Source organism: Cebidichthys violaceus, unplaced genomic scaffold, assembly GCF_023349555.1.
Source record: "Cebidichthys violaceus isolate CVI_PGR_0920_01 unplaced genomic scaffold, fCebVio1.0.p SCAF_13, whole genome shotgun sequence".
Classification (NCBI taxonomy): Eukaryota; Metazoa; Chordata; class Actinopteri; order Perciformes; family Stichaeidae; genus Cebidichthys; species Cebidichthys violaceus.
In genome coordinates this window covers 8301114-8323294 of record NW_027176296.1, presented here as the reverse complement: position 1 = coordinate 8323294, position 22181 = coordinate 8301114, and the positions used below count along the sequence as shown (strand labels likewise).

The 22181-nt window shown below is 40.3% G+C and overlaps 1 protein-coding gene across 1 annotated transcript in view; it reads left to right on the top strand.

Annotated features, from left to right (window-relative positions):
* ror1 (receptor tyrosine kinase-like orphan receptor 1) overlaps positions 1–14689 on the top strand; it is a 119222-nt gene extending 104533 nt beyond the window's left edge. The window contains exons 5-12 of the mRNA XM_068707631.1: positions 1895–2022; positions 3428–3745; positions 4824–5069; positions 5689–5903; positions 9245–9424; positions 10079–10306; positions 10471–10835; positions 11097–14689. Coding sequence (XP_068563732.1) covers positions 1895–2022; positions 3428–3745; positions 4824–5069; positions 5689–5903; positions 9245–9424; positions 10079–10306; positions 10471–10835; positions 11097–11802 — 2386 coding nt within the window. The 3' untranslated portion in view covers positions 11803–14689. The remainder of the gene's footprint in view (positions 1–1894; positions 2023–3427; positions 3746–4823; positions 5070–5688; positions 5904–9244; positions 9425–10078; positions 10307–10470; positions 10836–11096) is intronic.
* The last annotated feature ends 7492 nt before the right edge of the window (positions 14690–22181 follow it).

Genomic DNA, 22181 nt, shown 5'->3' with positions numbered 1-22181 from the left:
CATGATTTTCACCTAAAGAGATGAAGCTCTTCGCCAAAGGAAAATATCTGAAGATGCAGCAGTTTGTGAGTTTGTGGCTTGATGAAGGGGTGCTAAGCCGTCTGCAGGCGCACCGCAACATGAAGTCATTATTTCTGATTTCCACATTTTTAGTAGGAAATTACAGACTCCAAGGATAAACCTGTATTAAGCTTTAAATGTAATGTTACCATATCTCCATGGAATCGGCAGTATGCAGACCACTGCTCTACAGGTCTGTGTGTGTGTGTGTGTGTGTGTCCATGTCTGGAAAGCCCATTTAGATCTGTGCAGATGGGGGTAGAGGGAGAGAGCTGACCTTGACCCTTCAGTTACTTAACACTCCTCAGAGAGAGGGAACCTAATGACCCTGTACTCACACCAAACTTACACACCTATAGCATTACGAAGGCTGTGTGTGCGTGTGTGTGCAACATTGTCACCTTGTTTTAAGCTGCGTCTTTAAAGCTTTTCAGAGTAGTTTTAAAGTGTGTGGAGTAATTAGAACGATTCACATGCCGTTACATCCCTTGTAAACTACCTGACTCTCATCAACAAGGGCAGCAGACACGGTTGGATGATAATGAAGCGTTAAGCCTCAAGGCGCTCTATTTTACAGTTAAACACAAAGTGAAATGGACCAGTGTTTTTATAAAGTGGGATCAGAACATTAGTGTTTTAATGACGCAAGACAGTGTAGTATTTTCCAATTATCTTGAAGCAGCGAAACTAAGTTGTAGCTCATGGCAGTAATATTTAGAATTCGTCTTTCGTAGTTTCATTTTTTGTCTGTTTTTTGTTGTCCTTATTCTGGAGACAGTAGCTACCCACTTGATTTTTTAAAGTAATCAATTTTTTTCAGATTGACAGTCTGGTCAGTAACAAAGTACTCGAGCAGTAGTGTCTAGATGTGCACTTTGAATCAGTCAATAGCTACACTGTGGTTCTTTTGTGCTTGTTTTGTGTGTGGATGCACAGTGGCATCATGCACTCCCCTATATCTTGTGGCTAAGCCTGGTCTTTAAGTCCCCATACAGCACAATTTTAAGCACATGACACTGTGATCTCACACTGAGCAAATCGCCTGCTAGTCAGCATGTGGTTTGGGTGCGTGCGTGCGTGCATGTGTGTGTGTGCACACTTATGAGTGAGTGTATGAAATGAGAGAGTTGAGAGATTGAGGGCAAAACAAGAAAGAGGGAGGGAGATAAATGGATTTAAAAAGAAGGTAAAGATGAAGAGACAAATCAAGAGTCACCAAAGGAAGTTAAAGTTGTGAATACATGATCATCAACCCCGTCTGTCTTCCCCCCCGCCCGCATGTGTTTCAGATTAGGGCTCATGATGACATCTCTCTGCCATAAACAGAAATAAAGTCAAACAGCCAAACATTAATTCCTAATGCGGTTTACATCTGTGCTGTGAATTGGGATGTGTGTGTGTGTGTGTGTGTGTGTGTGTGTGTGTGTGTGTGTGTGTGTGTGTGTGTGTGTGTGTGTGTGTATGTGTGTGTGTGTGTGTGTGTGTATGTGTGTGTGTGTGTGTGTGTGTGTGTGTCTCAGATCTCTGCCTTTGACTTGAATATGATTTATCTTTAGCCAAGCAAAGGGAGACCTCTTTCTTGGTTTAGGTCCAGCAACCAGAAACAGCCTTCTCCATCCACTTAAGTTGGTTTTGTGTAAGATTCAAACTTAGACTACCCTCTAGTGGAATTTCTATGTATTACGTATTACATATTGTATTTGGGCATGTGTAACTATCTGCAGAAGTCCTCTTGCTCTTCCAGGCATACTGTATGTATTTTGACTGTTCAGATATCTGTACGCAATCTTTTAATTGATCCACACTCTCTACTCTGTCTTTCTGAATGTCTTAGGGAGGATTTTGATGAAGAAGGATTCTGTCAGCCGTACAGAGGTATAGCCTGCGCCCGCTTCATAGGTAACCGCAGCATCTTCGTCGACTCGTTTCAGATGCAGGGCGAGATCGAGACTCAGATCACAGGTGAGAAACAGGCTAAGTGGGTTTAACCCCATGAACTGCAAAAAAAATATCTATTTTTCTTACACTTGAGAATCTCAAGAAAGGGTCTAAATATATTCTACTTTTACAGTAGATGGCATTCATTCATGACTACATTTTATTCTGCAACACTTCTTTCAGGGTTTTGTGCAGTTTCAAACTATTTTCACTCAGATGCTCACAGAGCTTTTTGTGATGAATAAGACTTCACTTTAGATCAATAAATCCAGTTACAAATATATAGATCTACATTGAATGCTGCTCGATCAGCAACATCTTACGATGTTTTGAAGGACAAACTTGTTTTGTGTCTGACAGAAAAGCTGCCTGATTTCATCCAGTGAGTTCCCTAGTTCATTTAGCAATTCTGTCTTGAATAGTAGCCAAACCCTGCTCAAATATGTCTTCAGCAACTAAGGCTGATAGAGCACCATTGTAAAGCTGCCGTCTCTACACTGAATCACATGAAACCTTCTGCGAATGAGGTCTGTTTAGAGGGTGAACATTAATTAATACTGTATGCTGTAGGAGGAAAACAGGACGTCACTTATGGAGTTCAAAGGAAGTTCAGCAGGGTCACCACTCTACATGGAGCCCAAATGGCCCACATACTGTTTCATGCTGTGCTTTTGTTTAGTGTGTTTGCGTGCACATGTCCTCAGAGGTCAGTTTAACCTGCATGTTATGGATTACATCCGTGAAGCTGTTAGCGTCTCTCCTGAACAGTTCAGGGACAAACGGGTCCTGAACTCGGACTCTAATCTGAAACATCAAGGACGAGTGATAATTAAGATTTATTATGCCACAGGGTCGTTATGAGCCCACAGTAGGACGGTAAATCATACCTTTCATACCCACAACATCAACATTCGGTAGCTATTCACCATCTTGAATTGAAGATCACTTTCATCTTCATTTTTGCTAAGCAGCATGTGCTGTAGGAGCTTTTGGATTACTGCCATCTTCAGTTATCCACTTTTTAATTGCTTGTCTTCTCCTCCACCCCCCACAAGGCTGCTTTACTGATAATCACAACCACAGAAAAAATGTGTTTGCAATAACCATACAGTATAACTATGAATCAGCTGCAGCTTTCATTGTCAGTCTCCCTCTTTGATCCTTCCAGTGTTTAGATGCTCAGGAGTTAGTAGCAATGTGAGCACAGGAATACTTTTAAACTTCTCGTCTTTTTTGTGTCTTTTTAATGATTATAAGAAAGAATCAACCCAGGAATATAGAAATAATTCATTTGTATTGGGTCTCTGGTCTTAAAAAACAACACAAATCTTAATATAGATTCTTAGTTTATAGATGAATTATGACACCAGACTGGGTTGTTTAAAATAAATCTCTATTCCGCAACTACTTTTGTCTCCGTTCTGTACAGCGGCCTTCACCATGATCGGGACATCCAACCATTTGTCTGATCGTTGCTCCCAGTTTGCCATCCCTTCTCTCTGCCACTTTGCCTTCCCGACATGCGACCGGAGCTCTGGAACCGATAAACCCCGGGACCTGTGTAAGGACGAGTGTGAGATCCTGGAGAACGACTTGTGTAAGACAGAGTACATCATCGCCCGCTCAAACCCCCTCATCCTGAAGAGACTGAAGCTGCCGAACTGTGAGGACCTGGCTGCCTTTGACAGCCCGGAGGCAGCCAACTGTCTGAGGATCGGCATCCCCATGGCCGAGCCCATAAACAAGAGTAAGACACCTTCACCTGCTGGTTGCATGACTTCCTTTATTATACTTCTGCTAATAGAGCTTATTATTTGTATATGAGGAGAGGCATCCTAGTGTATTGTATCTGCTCACAGGAACTGTTTAGAAAACTCTGCTTATTGGTGAGTCCAAATATGCTTGGATATCAGAACCAACTTTATGGGAAAAGTATTGTTAAACTAGGGGCTGCAACCAACGATTATTTTCATTATTGATTCATTTGCAGATAATTGTTTTGAGTATTTGATAATCATGTAGTCTATAAAATGTTGAAAAGTAATCCATCACAACATCCCAGAGCCCACAGAGATGCCTTCAAACTGTCCAAAACCCAAAGATATTTAAATTACTATCATCTATGATAAAGAAAAGCAGCAAATCTTTATGTTTAATAAACAGGCACCAGCTAATGTTTGAAATTCTTGCTTTAAAAATTACTCAAATTATGAATTCATTATCAAAATAGTTGGCAATGACTTTCTTTCGGACCGAATAATTAACTAATCAACTAATGGTTTTAGCTCTAGTGAAACATATAGATGCATAAATTCACATTGACTTTCTCACAACGTCTATGTCAATATTTTTAGAATCCGTTAAACTTTTTTTTGGATTCAACACTCGTTGCTCTTGACTGCATTACAATGTGATAATGTTGTAACATTGGCAAGAAAAATAGAAGAGACTAATAATTCTGTTTAGCAGATTACCTATATCAAGCAAGTTTATGTAATAGTCTCATCTTTTACTGTTTTTGACAGTTTTCCCTAACTGAATAAAACCCCAAATGGGGTTCGTTGAACACATTCTTATTCTTTGTTGTTGGTGAAAAAAGGACACAAATCTCAAAGTAGTTGGCTTAAAAGTTCTCAAGTATACAAGCAAACATGTGTGGGCTTTCTGTCTGTCCACCAGCAGTTCATCAATGAAATACTTAATACTCCTGTGAGCTACTTGATAAGCCTGGTCCACTACCTGCCCCTCAAAAGAAAGAAGGAGAGTGATGATGCGAGCCCTAACACAAACCTCTAATGCACAACCACGCCTTCCTCTCCTTTTAGATCACAAGTGTTACAACAACAGCGGGGCAGACTACAGAGGGACCGTCAGCATGACCAAGTCGGGCCGTCAGTGTCAGCCGTGGAACTCTCAGTATCCTCACAGCCACACCTACCTGGCCGTCCGCTACCCGGAGCTGAACGGAGGACACTCCTACTGCCGCAACCCTGGGAACAAACACGAGGCCCCCTGGTGCTTCACGCTGGACGAGGGGGTCCGCATGGAGCTCTGTGACATACCTGTCTGTGGTAAGAGACTAGAATATGTTTACGACTACACTAATGACATACATTGGGTTGCTGTCTTGGTAACACATTTGCACATATTTGCTTTGGTCTTTCTGTTTTAAAAAAAAAAAAAAAAATGTATCCTTGATCTGCTGTCCAAATGTCCCATTATGCAAAATCTCTTGCTATTTTTATTAATTTACAAAGTGTATTTTGACAGTATTTGGCAGTAATTTACACAAAGAACATGTTTCTTTTCGTTTACTTTTATTGTATGTAGTAAAGCTGCTATTCTTTATTCTTCTCACTTTCTTGTTTCTTTCACCACAATTTCTTCTTTATTCTTTTTTCATTGGCAAAATTATTATTAGTATGTCATGAGCTTCAAGTAATAATTGTTTTTGCAATTAATTGTTAAAAATAGTGAAAAGTAAAAAATAAAATTTCCCAAAGCCTAGACAAACTAGATTTCTTGCCCAAAACCCAAAGGTCTCTTTTAAATACATCAGAACAATTATTTAAACTATTAATCAATCAAAATTGTTCAGCTCTATCATGCCTCTTTATCACATTGATAATCATACAATAATCTTTATATCTGATATTATTCCTCTCTCTCTCTCTCTGTCCATCCCTGTAGACCATAAAGACAAGTCTGGCGGCAGCAACATGGAGATCTTGTACATCCTGGTTCCCAGTGTGGCGATCCCGTTAGCCATCGCCTTGCTCTTCTTCTTTATTTGCGTGTGCCGCAACAACCAGAAGTCCCCGACGCCTCCTGCCCCTCGCCAGCCCAAACCGGTCCGAGGACAAAACGTTGAGATGTCCATGCTCACAACTGCATACAAGCCAAAGGTAGAGCAGTCACAGCACAGGACACTGTGGGTGGTGCAGTACTTTCCATCCCCAATTCCTTGATGTGCTCTCACCTCCATGTTTACACACCACAAGGACACAATTTGACTTAATGAAACATAAAGACTTCCATATCATGAACAATTTCATAAATAGCATGTGAGGATGTGATACAGAAAAAAATGTCGTATACAATTCCAATCAATCACATAACATCTCAAATATATCATGGCATTTAGTTCCCATGAGTGAATGAGGATTGCTAAAATAAATGGAGCAGCTCTGTTTGAACTAATTTTCACTTTGATATATCAGAAAAAAAGAATTTCTTTTAGTCCACAATCAGCAGATGAATTCAGCAAACCTTTATATTTTGAATTAATGCGGTTGGTTTGCTTTGCTTTCACATTGAAGGATCAGGACCGCATACAGATTTCTTTTCATCAATCTCTCTTTATTTCAACAACATAGTGCTGATCAAAAGCCCACCGTTTCAACATGAGACTTCATCAGCGACCAAACAATGCTGGGTTGCAAACCATTTTTTTTTATACATTACCGAACATTTCAGTTTGCTTTCACACCACAAAAAGGTTTGGTGGTTTTGTTTACACCAGAGTTTGATTGACAGCTTTCATACCAGCATAAACAAACTAAATTAAATGCACCAACAGTTTGAGTGAACGAGAACCAAGTTAGGTATGTAAACACTCTAGACTCATGGAGACGTCACAGTATAATATTTTGCACTACACATAATGCCACTGGGTTAGGGTTAGGGATATGTTCAACATCCGCTGAACAAATCAGTAGTTTAAACTTGAGTCTTCTCATCTTTATCATCTCACTTCTCTATAAGCATTCCCAGCACCAGTACTGCTAAGACGCACTTACTCTCCTGTGTGAAAATAGATCAGTGCTCTTTTGCTGTGCTTGTCTTTTTAAGTCATGAGAGCAGACTGATGAAGGAGTCAAAACACTGGCACAGCTCGTCTGTGTGTCAACTGGGATATGTCTCAGCATGCTGGGGTTACTGGCTTGTGCGTGCATGTACATGCATGCGTGCGTGCGAAAATGACCTGTCTCAGGCAGAGCCTCAGATCTCGATCTTCAGAGCTCTGCAGGTCCAGGAATGTTCAGCTGCAGCTCTTTTCCTCTGTTTATTTCTCTCCCACCATCTCTTTTTTTTTCCACATTTCTCCCTCTCACTTAATCCATCTCTCTTTGTTGCTCCTCTTCTGTCTCTCCCTCCATCCCTTTACCTCCTTTTCTCCCTTCACTCTCTCCTTCATCCCCTCCCTCTGTCACAGAACCTCTTTGTAATGCAGATCATGGAGACCCTGCTCTGCCAGCCAACACACAGCCCACATTAGGATCTGTATCATGTTTCTTTCAAGGTTGCACACTCATATCATGTCTGTTTATCTTTTTCCACATCATTTTTTGTGGTGGTGAAGTTGGAGGTGGGGGGATTATCTAGACAGTGTGTCTGTTTGTGTAAAGCGGAGTCGGTGCTCAAGGTAATGTGTATGATATTACCATCTACAGCAGGAGAAAGAACCGCAAAATGTCACAGACGCGTCAGAAGACATTAATATGAGGATTATTTTATTTTTATGTTGTGTTTAGATGACGGCCATGTATCTGCAAAAAGTCATGGTCACGGGAGATCAAAGAAACTTTTTCAGAGTGACAACCATGCAGTTATGGAATTATACAGTGAATTTGAAATGGTCCTCATAGAAAACAAGGGCCTGAAATATGGTCCACACATATCCGATTGCATAACCATCCATTGTAAGAGCTTTTACAGAGGTGCATTTCTCACCTTCTTTTCCAGCCCATGCATCTGATCTGGAACCTTAATACTCCACACAAGACAATTTGGGTGAATGAGGATTTGCATCTGATTTCTATATTTTTAAAACCTTTTTGATGAGCGTTAAACCCTCAAATTATACAGTTTCATTGCCAAGAGTGTCTCTCGCCCTTACCTTTCTTATCTACACCTTTGTCTTGGGTTAGGGTTTGCTGCCGGGTCACCAAGGGGCCATTGCCCGTGACAATCCCTTTAGACACACATAAACACACACACACACAGAAACCTGTGGTGGTGTGAGGAGGATCTGAGGGTTTGGGTGTGGGGAGGAAAGAACGGGTGAAACAAACCCGTAACTAAAAACATCTGTACTTCTCATAACATCAGCAAGCCCCCCACACTCACGCACTCACACACTCACTCACACACTCACACACACACACACACACACACACACACACACACACACACACACACACACGTATACATACCACCCCCCTCAGAGCTTATACAGGACTGTGTGTTGCTCTCCTGCTCACTGAGGAATTTCATTATTCATCTCAGTTCCTGGAACCTGACAATCTCTGCTAACCTTTTGCTTCACCTTTTCTTTTTTAGCACAGCTACACACACACACACACACACACACACACACACACACACCCCTATACTATAACACTCTCTCTCTCTTTCTCTCTCTCTCTCTCTCTCTCTCTCTAAAGCGACCATACAAAATGAGGCAAATAACTTCTGCACACTCATTTCCGCATGCTCACACGCACAGGGGCCTTTGCCGCTAATGTCTTGATAGTGTATCTTCTATTTGTGCTCATTTTAAAAATGAACATTCATTATTTTGAATATTTACTGGGGTTTTACATCCTTGAAGAGGACCCGCTTTCCATTCAGATATAAAGGGCTCATTCTAAATGACAGCACAACGATTCTTAGTTTCGGGTGATTATACACTAATGAAAAATGTTCTTTGTTTACCTACAGTCTACAGTCTGTCCTCGTCAGTAAGAATACAAGGCTAAAATGTCCCTGCTAGCAAAGACAGTCATTTCTGCAGCTGATTCTACAGTTTTACTGGCAGAATAATGAATTGCCTAGTCTTTCTAAAAGCTGCTAACCTGTCAGCTAAATGGCATTTTTAAACTGAGAACGAGTTGTCAAATTTCACAATTTTCCCACATTGCTCTCCAAAGGCTTAAAGGGAGTCATTAGGAGCTGATGTAATGGATTCAGTATGATTATGACAATTATCAACTCTCTGGGCTATACTTTTATTTATTTTTTTATTACTCAAAACACATATTTGATGTTATCTTAGGCAGTTTGCCTGCATCGATTTAGCAGCACCAGTGTAAACTTCATGTCAACATTTCAGTTTTCCTTTCAAGGATAATGGTGAGGAAAGAGTACAAAGAAAACAATGATCTAATTTTTCTATCACATCTCTCTTCCCACCGATCTCACGTCTTCCTTTTTTCTTTCCGGCCTCCTCTTCTTCTCTCTGCAGAGTAAGGCCAAAGAGCTTCCCTTGTCAGCGGTGCGTTTCATGGAGGAGCTTGGAGAGTGCAATTTAGGGAAGATCTACAAGGGTCACCTGTATCTGCCGGGCATGGACCAGGCACAGCTCGTGGCCATAAAGACCCTGAAGGATATCTCCAATGCCCAACAGTGGGGGGACTTCCAGCAGGTACAGAGTAGATTCCTCCTTCCAAAGCTTAAAAAAAGCTCAAACGTTTATAAATATATATATTTTATTGGTGGGACACAGTTGTAAAAATCAAAAAAGTGTAAAAGCTCTAAGGCTAAATAGTAAGTAATTTTAAAGACATGCTTCTAACTGGTAATTGTTTGTGGAGGTGGAACTAAAATACTCTACTGTTTTATAACACAAGGGACTACTTTCCCATTGGAAACATCTCTCTTCCCACAAGAGTTGAAGCATGACTTCTTTTATTTCCACAGAAGGTAAACGTGGTGGGCGATGGCGGACTGTATACAGCTAGAAATCTCTTTTTTTTCCACTTGAAATAGTTCCAAAAATAAACTGTGGGACTGTCCAGATAAATTTAGATTTTAAGAAGGACTGAAACAGATGACTTGTAAAAACATAATCCTCCCTTTCAATGTTGAGATTGAGACCTGAACTGCCGCCTTCAAAGCGATACACCAAAACATCTGTCTTTTGAGTTTGAAACGCTCAACAGCCTTTCAATGCCTCAATACGTAGACTTAGTTAAGCTGGAGTGTCACTTTAAGATATCAGGCTCTGATCAGCATATAAAAAGTCTTCTCCTTTCTTTGTGCTTGAAGTTCACCGATGTCTTTCGTGTTTCAATCACAGGAGGCTGCCGTGCTGACCGAGCTGCAGCACCCAAATGTGGTGTGCCTGCTGGGTGTGGTGATCCAGGAGCAGCCCGTTTGTATGCTATTTGAGTTTTTGCCCCTGGGCGACCTCCACGAGTTCCTGATCATGCGTTCACCACACTCTGATGTCGGCTGCAGCAGCGATGAGGATGGTACTGTGAAATCCAGCCTGGATCATGGAGACTTCCTGCACATGTCCATACAGGTGTGATATGAAAGCAGAGATTCATGGATTGCTGATTGATTGAGCTCAAATTTGTTATCTCTCTCTGCTATGCTGTTTCTCGTCGCACCTTGCTTTGTACCAAACATACTTCACAGCTACTTCCTCCTTAAATGATTGTTTTCTTTCTGACTAATCAAACCTAGGTGGCGGCTGGGATGGAGTACTTGGCCAGCCACTTTTACACCCATAAAGACCTTGCAGCTCGGAACATTCTAGTAGGTGAACAGCTCCATATCAAGATCTCAGACCTGGGTCTCTCCAGAGCGATCTACTCCTCAGACTACTACTGCCTCCAACCCAAAACTCTGCTGCCCATCCGCTGGATGCCCCCAGAGGCCATCGCTTACGGCAAGTTCGCCACAGACTCGGACATCTGGTCGTTCGGAGTTGTGCTGTGGGAGATCTTCAGCTACGGTCTGCAGCCCTATTATGGCTTCTCCAACCAGGAAGTGATGGAGATGGTGAGAAAGAGGCAGCTGCTGCCCTGCCCCGAGGACTGTCCACCAAGGTGTGTTCAAGTTAATATTGCTGCTCAGCATATGCTGGGAAGTAAATAACCAGAAGATGATGTAATAGTACATACGTGATGCAACTGCTGGTACAAAGCTCCCAAAGTTCACTGTATCGTCACCTTGTTCTGAAGTAAAGACAACCAACGCGGCGGCGAGTGTCAGGCGCTTGAACAGTTAGCAACAGTTAGCATTTACAGAGTTTTTGTTGAGGAATTCTTACAATTGCCTGATAACTAACTAACTGTGTTGCCTCTCAGGTTTTATGGCCTGATGACTGAATGCTGGCAGGAGGGACCAACACGTCGAACGCGTTTCAAGGACATCCACCTCCGGCTGCGAGCCTGGGAGGGACTGTCGTCCCATGCCAGCTCCAGCACGCCCTCTGGTGGTGGAGGCAATGCCACCACCCAGACCACCTCGCTGAGCGCCAGCCCCGTGAGCAACCTCAGCAACCCCCGCTATGCTGCTGCTGCCGCCGCGGCTGCAGGGTATCTCTACCCAGCACAGGCTATTCCCTCTCCGGGCCAGATGGGCCCTATTCAAGCCTGGACACCCATGGCTGTGACGCAAACCCACCAGCGCTTTATCCCCGTCAACGGGTACCCTATCCCACCAGGATACGCAGCCTTTCCAGCCCACTTCCCTCCCCCAGCCCCACCGACCAGAGTCATCCAGCATCACCTGCCCCCTCCCAAAAGCCGCTCACCCAGCAGCGCCAGCGGTTCCACCAGCACGGGCCACGTCAGCGGAGTGCCTTCCACCACGGGCTCCAACCATGACGCCAACACGCCGCTGCTCTCCCACTGCATCATGCCGGGGAGCAGTGGAGGGCCGGTTCAGGTGTACGGACAAGTTTGCCAGAGGGGAGTGGGACAACTGGACCATGCATCACAAAAGGCGCTGCTTGCTGCGGATTCTGACATACTAATGTACAACGACTCGGTCATCACCGCAGACTTGTAGATAGACAGAGAGGTACTCATGCGCTTTCTGCTCGGGACCCACATTTGAGAAGTTTAGCCTCTAACACAGGGACCCAGTCTAACGTTTCTACTCTCGTCACATGGAGACCCAACAGAAACTGGCCTGAACGCACATTTAAGTGTGCAAGAAACACTGCCGCAGCTACACAAGTATATCCACAGCTGTCTGACTTTTGAATGCCTTATTGTTAAAAGCATGTGTACTTACCACCATGGTTTGAAAATGTTGTGTTGTTATTTTAACCTCTGTGTAAATACGGTACATACGTCCTGAAAGAGTGAGTGAAATACAAAGATATATATTCAAGAGCAAGAACTTTTTATTGAGGAATGGATTTTAAAAGTGGAAAGGTAGCAAGTCCATCCTACTTCCTAAGAAAATGGTTTGTATCACAGTCGGACAAAAGGTTCCTGTGTCAACAACTGAGTTAACGGACTGTTTCGTGCAGGATGTGAAGGAAACACTGACACTCATACCGGGACCTTTAGGTGCCATTCAGCAGTGGTGCGACTTGCTTGTTTCTTGACGTATGAGAACAGAAATGTGTGCTGTGCATTAGCTTGTACAGCAAAGAAACTGCTTTTAGCAAGTGATAGCCGAGCAAACAAAAACGGGAACAGCAATGAGAACAAGTTCAGCAGCTTTTACTGAGAAGAACAACATGGAACTGCTCCAATACACCAGTATACAAGGCGTACCAATTGGCTTTTGGGTTTCACGTATTGCAGAACGGTAACGACTATGTGACGGCTCCCCTTCGAAGCAGCTGGACTTGCAACTAAAGTAACTAACATAAAACAGATACAGGTGATAAGTTGGCCAGAGTGCTCGTCCAAGCACAGGCATTTTCACACAAAATCCTTTTGGAAGTGACACCTGAATGTTTTTTGTGCAACCTCAATAAGACTATCTGACACTATTGCGACATGGACACAGGCCTCTTTGCCTTTTTCAAATCTCAGTATTCAGCTTCCAAGGCTGAGAAACAAGGAAGCGGGGAGTTCTTCAGTTTGGTCAATAAACATGGCAGACATGGCATCTAACTTCAAAAGCTGACCGCAAAGGATCCCCTACAGATCTACAAATGAAACCACATAAACTGGACCCGTCTCAGGGCACAACGCTTCACTCACCATGTGAGGGCTGGGGTAAATGTACTGTCAGTGATGTAAAGTTACATTTTTTTTACTGGATAGTTTTTTCCAGTATTTGAATTTTGAAGGAATTGTATTCACATGGCTTGCCTTTATGTCTTTGTCCTTTCCTTTCCTGTTTTTCAGCATCTGTGTTCAAAAATCATCTTTCGAGACATGGAGGAGTGAAAGTACTCAAAGCAGGGAGGGCTAAAACACTCATTGTAGATAATGTTGCCATTACAAAAATCAGCCTCATGCACATGAACAAACACGCCTATGAATAGTATATTTGATGTGCTTACATTCATGCCCTCTTTGTGCCTGAACAGAAGAATGTCTGACCTTCATACGTATTATCTTCATGAGCTGGCTCCAGTCTGTATCACCGTGTGCAGAGAGATTTATGCATGTTGCTTTCATTTGGTTCTTTATCAGTAAATGATCCGTAAACACCTGGCTCCAACTGTACTTGATCCCAACAAGGGTGAGTGCAACTTTTAAAAGGAAAAGAGCAAAATGAATATGCCCATATGTCTCAGAAAGAACAGCTATATTTATATGTTTCACATTTCCAGTAGCATGTAATCATTTACATTTTTGGAGGCATTTACTCAATATCTTTTAGTGATATGACATGATATGAAAATTAGCAATAATTCTCAGTTCTGTAATCACACAAATGATGCCTCAGCTGTTTATTATTTGATGGTGGTTTATTAGAAGCAAAGTAAAGTAAATATGACGCTTTTCTTATCAGAAATAAAAGTCACAGAACCAGCTGCAGTAACACATCAGTTTGTGATCTTAGTTACCTTCTGTGTAGTAGACAATCATTGGTTTTGAATGGTTGTAAAAAGCGTCCCAGACTGTACGTGTTGCACTTTGTTATCACTCTATCAATCAGCTGTATTAACTAACCAAACACTTATCTAGTACGGCACAAGTATGGTACGCTGATAGCATCTCACCGCTGATGTGCAGAGCATGCAGCGGGGTTAAGATGGCTTGTTGCCTGTAGAGCATTTTTTAATGGCAAAGTATTTGAGTTGACATTTGTGGAATGTAGATAGACACGACTTTTCATGTCCCCTTTAACACTGACTACCTGATTTTACTACAACAAAAGCAGCTGCTCAAATTCACTGCAGAACAAAATTAAAAATAAACCATAATAATATAAGACTGAGCTCCAGTTTACCCCGAGATAATTTATTCAAACCAACTATGACAGAAGCATGTTTTGTTCCTCCTGTCAAATCTAGTCCAAGATTATTTGACTCATTTTAAGTTAATTTTCCCATTGACTTTATATTTTATTGCTGTCTTTTGTCTCTTTATCTTTTTTGTTCCTCTGAAACAAATCGAGCTACCTTGACATCTGAGTTTGTGTGCTTGACCTTCATCGAGCGTGTAAGGATTCATGTGTACTAATAGAGCAGTGCAAAACCACTTGTACGCAAGACTGTGAATCTTAATCAAGTCTAGGTATTTTTGTATTTGGCAAAACAAAACAAAAACATTGTTGTGCCTTTTTTATTCTAATTCTATTCATTAAACAAAAAGAAAACTAAATACAAGTAAATGTATATTTCAATATCAGTGTACCTATTAAAGGTTTACATGCTTGTCCTTTTGACCAAGAGAGGCCTTGTCTTTGTATTTTGTCTAAACATTTTTGCACAGATGTTTTGTATTGCAAACTCATTTATTAAATGATGTTGTTTGGTTTACGTTGGAGTCAATGAGATCGTTCATTTGTAAGCATTTGTCTCTAATTTGTGGGGTTTTGAAATGAGCGTAAACAGAATAGTATTGGTGGTATGAATCCACCAGGTGGCACTAAAACACCATTTCTGTGGATTTTCTTTTAAATTTGTGCCTTATAACTGCAGTAACCATTGTTGACCAGGTGGTGGTACCACTTAGCTGTTTGATTAGTGTGGGTTTGAGCCTCAAAACAACTGGAAATAATATTAGTCCAGCTAGAATTTGCCGAAAGATAGAAAAATGACTCTAGAGAAGTCTTACCTGTGTGTATCACTGTGTGTGTGTTTTCTCCCATTTCCTGCTCAAACTCTCATTTTGCACATTGAAAGAGCCAAACAGATTAAAGTGAATCAGCGTGGCTGTGAGTATGTACAGTATATACATGCCAAAATGTAATTGCAGTACATAAATATTTGTGCACAGGGCCCTCTTGTGATTAAGTTGTGTGTGTATTCATAAAAGCAAAACTGCAGGTCTAAATCACATAACACACATAACACATTAAACATTCTTTTATTATATTTACAATTAAAGTAATTTGTTTTTTGCTGACCTGAATAACAACAACAACAAATTTGAAATCTCCATAATTATGACAAAGTAAATTAACTAATCACTACTATTTTTAACTTTTTGGCTATTGACGCCTTTAAAAAACCTGTATCTGTGTATTATTCTTGTGACCCATAATTAGTTTACATATATTATTTACAAGTTGTGGCCACTTCAATCAAAGAGTGATTTTTCCTTCTTGCATTGTTTCATTTGAATAGTTTTAATGGCCTGAAAAGAGTAAGAAGAAGGGACACTGATTCTGGAAAGACATGTTACTGGTGATTTTTTATTTTTTTTAAATATCATTTTTCTGAAAAGAAATTAATTTAATTTCTAAAAACCAAAACAAGATGGAGGTGACTGAATATGTTTGTTTTTTTGTAATGTTGGTGAAAAAATATGGAGCTCTTTCACAGTGCGAAGCATGTCAGTAACTGAGTCTTCATTCTTTCTCACCCTTAAGTGTGTGTGTGTGTGTGTGTGTGTGTGTGTGTGTGTGTGTGTGTGTGTGTGTGTGTGTGTGTGTGTGTGTGTGTCTGTCTGTGTGTGTGTGTGTGTGTGTTTATTATATGGTGAGGCCCGAGACATGGAGGCACAGTCATAGCGTGGGGTCCAAAAATATTGTGGGGTCCAAAATGATGGACCCCATACATTTTACATCAAATTCAGTGAAAACAAGGTCAAAGGAATGCCCTCTGAAGTTTTTAGAGGTTTCCCCAAAATGAACATTTACCAATGGAGTGTGCTTGAGTGTGCTTAGAAAAAGTAACTCAGTATCGGCCACTAGTGGCGGAGGATGGTATTGCTCGAACACACACTTTGACACACACTTGGCTACTGCGCATGTGCGAGCAGCCAAACTCGATTGAGTTTTTTTGATTAAGGTTAAGGTTAAGGCCTTGATTAGCTGCTAACGCTAAAAGCTAATATTAAGGTAATAAATCAATAAACAGCATAAATTCAAAATATGAATGTAGGTTTATTGTAAGTACAGTAACAATATCCATAATTGTAATATTCCATCATAAAATAAATCATTCATAAGACTTATAAATGAACTTTAATCTGTCAGTATGTGTATGCTGGTTATGGTAATTTTTAAATGTAGCCATGCTTATTGTTTCTACAGGTAATAGCTGCTAGCCTAGCTAGTTAGCTAGCCTAGCTAGGCTAAGAGAAGATGAGCTGATTATTATCCTTACTTCACAGAAAAAAAAAACTACAGATATAAAAATAAATTATAAAAATAATAATAATAATGATAACGTACATATGTTGAGGGATATTTTGGGCATCTAAATTAAGAAAATAAATTGATAAGTGTCTCTATTTGTGAAACAGACGGATTGGATTGCCTGGAGAGTTCACAGTGACATGCTTGGTGGGCTGACGCAGACGTCCTTCATATACAAGCATACAAGCGGGACGTGCCCACTATACAATACAAGCGCTCCTTGACTCAACTCACGGAGGCGAGAACGGAGGAAGAAGCACTCGACTTCTGCGTTTTGGTCTCGGCAAATGGCAATAAGACTGAAAAAAGGTAAGTAGTTATTAAATTAAATTACGATTCATTTCTGTACACTAAGCCGATATGATGTCATTTAAATGCATCTTTCAGCACTTAACGCTCGCTACCTGAGCATGAGCCAGGTAAATTAGCTATCTTATATTAATATTAAAACAAATGGGAACTTTCACAACGCTTTCGCACGTTATAATTTCTTGCAATTAACAGAATTAGTTCTGTCTAAAAGTTATGAAGCAACAGGTTCACTCATCGCATATTTTACTCTTAATGGAGAGCTGCTTTATGCTAGGTCACGTTAGCTAACTAAGATAGCAGGCTAATCTGGTTATTTAGCAGCACATGTCAGGTTAAATATTAGATTTCGTTTTTATCGTTACTTAACTCAATAAACTATAAAAGCAACGGTGTGAAGAATATGACTCAAAGGATGATTTATCTGTTCAAAAATGAGCATGTTAGTGAGTGCATGAAGTAAATGTGAAAGTGGATTTCATAGGGGACATTTAAATGACAAGATGGCAATTTCAATAAGCACGTGCAAGAGCGAGGCCGTCATTTCTTAACTACCGTTAGTGTGTAAATGCGTTGCCAGTAAGTAAGTGGATGATACCTTTTTGCTAGATAGATAGATTGACCACTTATTAATGCTTAGATGCACTAAGCTGTAACCACCAGCAGCATCTTATTGATCTACAGAGGTCTAAATGTGGCTGTTTAACGTGTAAATAGTTTTTATAAAGTGTAAGATATGAAAGGATATTTGGTTACATTAACACTGCATTGTGTTTGATCATAGAATTATCAATGGCTGCAAGGAGAGGCAGGCAACCTCCTGAAAGGGATGCCATAGAACATGCTGTCAAAGCCCTCGACAAGACAGCAATGGAAGTAAAATACATCAACTCTTTTAAAGGTATGGGGTGTTTGTTTTCATTAGACCATGTTTTTAATGTAAGATACAATTTTGTAGCTGTATCAGAGCTTACCTCTTACTATTCAGGGGCTTGGTAAAGAAAATAAATGTAAATGTAAAAACAATAGATATATATATCTTGTTTTTGTGATATAATGGGGGCCAGTCAGCATGGTTTTAGAAGACCAGACTGACACACACCTGTCAGGTCTCTGGTTGTTGTGGGGTCCACGTAAATTGAACAATATATACACATTTAACTGACCTAATTTCTTATTGTCTGGTCATTAACTTCAAAAAACATTATCTATGACATGTACCATAGAACCTGAGCTCAGTTTCTTTTCTAGTAGTCATAGCATCTGTTGGTCACAGGTCAATTCCTTCCTGGTAGGCCTCTCTTTTAGCCTCTTCTTAACTGTAGTTTTACAGCACTGTTACAGCAGGCAACATCTTAATCACAGATATCAGAGACAACTTGAATTTTGAATAGATTGTTAAGATCAATATATACATCTAGATAAGACTCAAACACACCTGTCAGGTCTCTTATCCTTGTGGGGTCTATGCTAACTGAATAATATATACACATTTAATCACAAGAGAGTGAAAGGAATCTCACAATATTTTGGGGTTGTCCTTGTGTACACCTGATGAATGTACAATATGTTGAGATTTTAGAGAACTTTTATTTTTTTAAATATTGTTAGTATTATTCATCATGAAAGCAATTGATATGATTTTCTGACCATTTGAACTTGACCAATTAAGTATGAATCAAATTACTTGACGAAAGTAAAGGCTGTTTCAAATGTTATTAGTCTTTCTCTTACAGTAGTAGCAATTTGCAACAACTGTAATGTGTTGGCTATATATTTAAATACATTTCCCCTTGCTGAAACTTTTAGTTTTCATGAAAAATAAGCTTTTGTCTCTGAGACTCAAAAGTTTCGTAGTTCCTAGTTGATTTGGAATGCGGTCGCCACAAACAAATACAGGCCGGCTCATATTTGGCCAGTAGAAAACAACAAATGTGAAAAAACTCCTGATGTCCGATGTCCAATAACCATAATGCACGTTTTTGTCACTTTAATTTAATACATTCTACAATATAATCATGCTGTGTTCAACATTTTAAAGTTTTGGATTACTCATCTTAATTATTGCCTTTTTGTGTTAATGTCTTATAAATAATGATTGCAGTAGCTACATTTTAAGTACTATGAGAACCGAGCAAGTCTCTGAGTTTTCCACAATACTTCTGTCCACTGAAACACTCACAGGCTTTCAGTTTGAAACCAATATATGAAGTATTAGGTTTTTTCTTAACAGCATAATGCTGTAGTAAGAATATAACGGGGCAAAAGGGAGCATATCAGATAAGAAGTGAGCTTCATATTAAAATATGACAAAATATATTCATCAAACGGAATAAATTAGAAATTAAAGTCTGTTTCAAATGTAATCCTGCTTCAAATAAAGTCCTGGTACCCTCCGCAGCTGAGATAAATAAAGGGCCCGGCCTCTATTTTAGAAAATACTGTATGTAAACATTTTGTGTTTTCCTGTTATCGTACCAATAATATTTCTTTAAAATGTCTTTTATATTTTATAGGGCTTAGATGGACCAGAACCTCTTCCTCCAATGAAAATAGTTGAAATTAATCCCTCCCTTGTGAACGGCATGGATTTTGATGAATCTCAGAGTCCATGCAGAAATCCTGACCATTTGAATAATTGCTGTCAGGTATTGTGAAGTTGAAGATCTTCTTTGAGCATTGTCATGTATTGTTTTTCATCTTAAATTGTTTTCGTACACTGGGCGAATGCAAATTATATACATTTCTTTTGGACTATCTAGACAAGGACTCCAAGTTCTGACTCTGAAGTTAGCCTCGCCGAACAGGACCAAGATTCTGTCCCAAGGCTGAGGAGGACCAAAAGCATACAGGTAAGCAACACTCCCAATGTAGAGAAATATTGATGCATGTGCTTGACATGTTCTTTATTGATAGCCTGCATCTTGTGTGAAGTAAAGTGCATCGCAAATGTTCAATATTGTGCTGACTTTAATTGACATTTACATTTTCTGTTCTAAAGATGAAGAGTCAGATTCATTTAGATTCAGATGAGCTTTTTGACCCGTACTCAGACGACAGTGGAGAGGAATATGTTCCAAAGACTAGCGAGGATGATTCTGATGGTACAGAAACGAGCAAGTTATTGAGCCCCTCAGCCTGACTAAGAACATGCTCAAATGCCTAAACTCACGGAAGATAGATGACGTCAGAGATGGATGTCTTTCAAAAAAATCGCAAGGCATTTGGAGCAGCACCATCACAACAAGCCAGAGGTTGCATAGGCTGTGTCCTTACCAAAAGGCTCCAAAGAAAGACGAATGCATCTGGAACATTTGAGAAATAGGGGCAACTTTGCGCACAATGTGGATGTATTAAATATATTAATGTGTTGGAAATCTTGTTCCTCGTAAGCAACCAAAACAGGATTCTCAAGCACAGAGTTTCCTGCATTGTGTATATTGTCAAGGCCTTTTTGCAAAGAAACTTCTTTGGAAACACGTGACAATCTGCAAGTTCAAGCCTAGTGTTCACAAAAACCTGGGAAAACCCGTGTCCAGGCTCTGTGTGCATTTGCTATACCTCCACCACCTGGTGTCAAAGTAGAATTTTGGAAGCTGTTAAGCAACATGGTTCAAGATGAAGTTTATTTTGCAGTGAAATCTGATGTCTGTATTATGGAGCATGTTCAGCATCTTTATAACCGGCTTGGATATGATGTTGGCAAACATGAATACATTCGGCAGAAATTGAGAGAGCTGGGGAGGCTTCTGATCTGCAACATCTACTAAATCCAGGGATTCCCAACCTAGATGTTGCGCTTTTGAAAGGGTCATCACATAAATCTGAGGGGTCGTGGGATGATGAATGGGGTAAGAAAGAAGGAAAAACAAAGCGTGGAGTGGAAATCACTAATGGAGCTGCTAAGAATTTAAGAAATAGTTTTTTATGTGAAGTCACAATTTAATATGATAGGGAACCACTGGTTTAATCTTTAGTAATGCATTTTGTTTCATAAACTCATATTTATATGTAAAATCTTAATCTGCAGAGTAATTCATAATTGTAGGCCTAGCTGTCAGATAAAGGTTAAGTCAAAAGTAACAATATTTCCCTCTGAAATGTAGAAAGTACAAGTATACAGTAGCAAAATACTCAACTCAAGTGGATTACATATACTTAGAGTTATATTTCACTACTTCTAAATGGACAGAAACAGACCAGCCTCACACTCTGAATGATAGGTGTAGTAAGGATGGGTGTGTCCTGCCCGATGCTAAAATAGGGGGTAATATCCTGCAGACCGTGTAACTGAGGACGACCACACCCATGTCAGTAGATCCCCGAGGGCGCTCTCTTTTAAAGGAGCCTCATTAAGCCTCTTGAGTTCAGGGAGTAATGGGCTGTAATGGGCTTTGAAAGTAAAGGAGAGGCCGAAGAGGAGAAGAAGTGTGCATTTTTGACTTTAAGAGAGGGTGATGGACGAATACAGGGAGGAGATGGCTGCAGGTAAAGTGCGTTGAATGGCTGACGGGGATTAGGCGTGGTTTAAAAGTACAGCATAAAGCAGAGGGATCATTAGGGCTTTACTGTTGGGTCTTTCTGGACACAAGCTGTAAACAGTGAGTTAGGGGTGAGTGGGATCTGGGCTCACTGGGAGCATCTGAAGTAGAGTTGAAGGAAGTGAAATGTTCGCAGGCTTGAGGTGCAATCAAAGTCAATATGGTGATTTCACTTAATTCATACAAAATAAGTGTTTTTGTTGCGAAAGGTACTTGTGTCACCAGATTTCATGAAATTATTTGAACGGCAATACATGATTGAATGTAGAATTGATAAGTAATTCAACAGTTTTGAAAATGAATTATTAATTTCAGTCATTTATCAAGAAAAAGTAATTTATGTAAAGAAAAGCTACATTTTAACACAAGTAAGTATCCATTTAGTAGTCATTTATTGTTAAAAAACAATAATGTAAAACATTAATTAATAAAGTAAAACAACAATACTGATGCCTCTATATGACCTACAAAAGTAGACGAGAATCAGCAGGTCGGATTGGGCACATAATCAGACAAAATCATGCGGATTCACCAGAAACTCTTCAGCAAGGACTCCAGCATGGACTCTGGAAGCGACCCTGCCTTGGACAGACCCAGATCTGGATTCACTGCTGTCTTTGACTTGAGTCGGGGCTCCAGCGGGACACTGCGCCCGGCAGCAGCGGCTCCTCCTCAGGCCAGGAACATGTAAATGAGAGGTTTTCTAAAGGGATTCTGGTGCTTGGAAACACTAAAGCTTTTGTCCACATGGACCACCAAAATCAACACAAATTGAAAGTTCCTTTAATGTATCAAAGTTAAATTACTTTTTCTGCA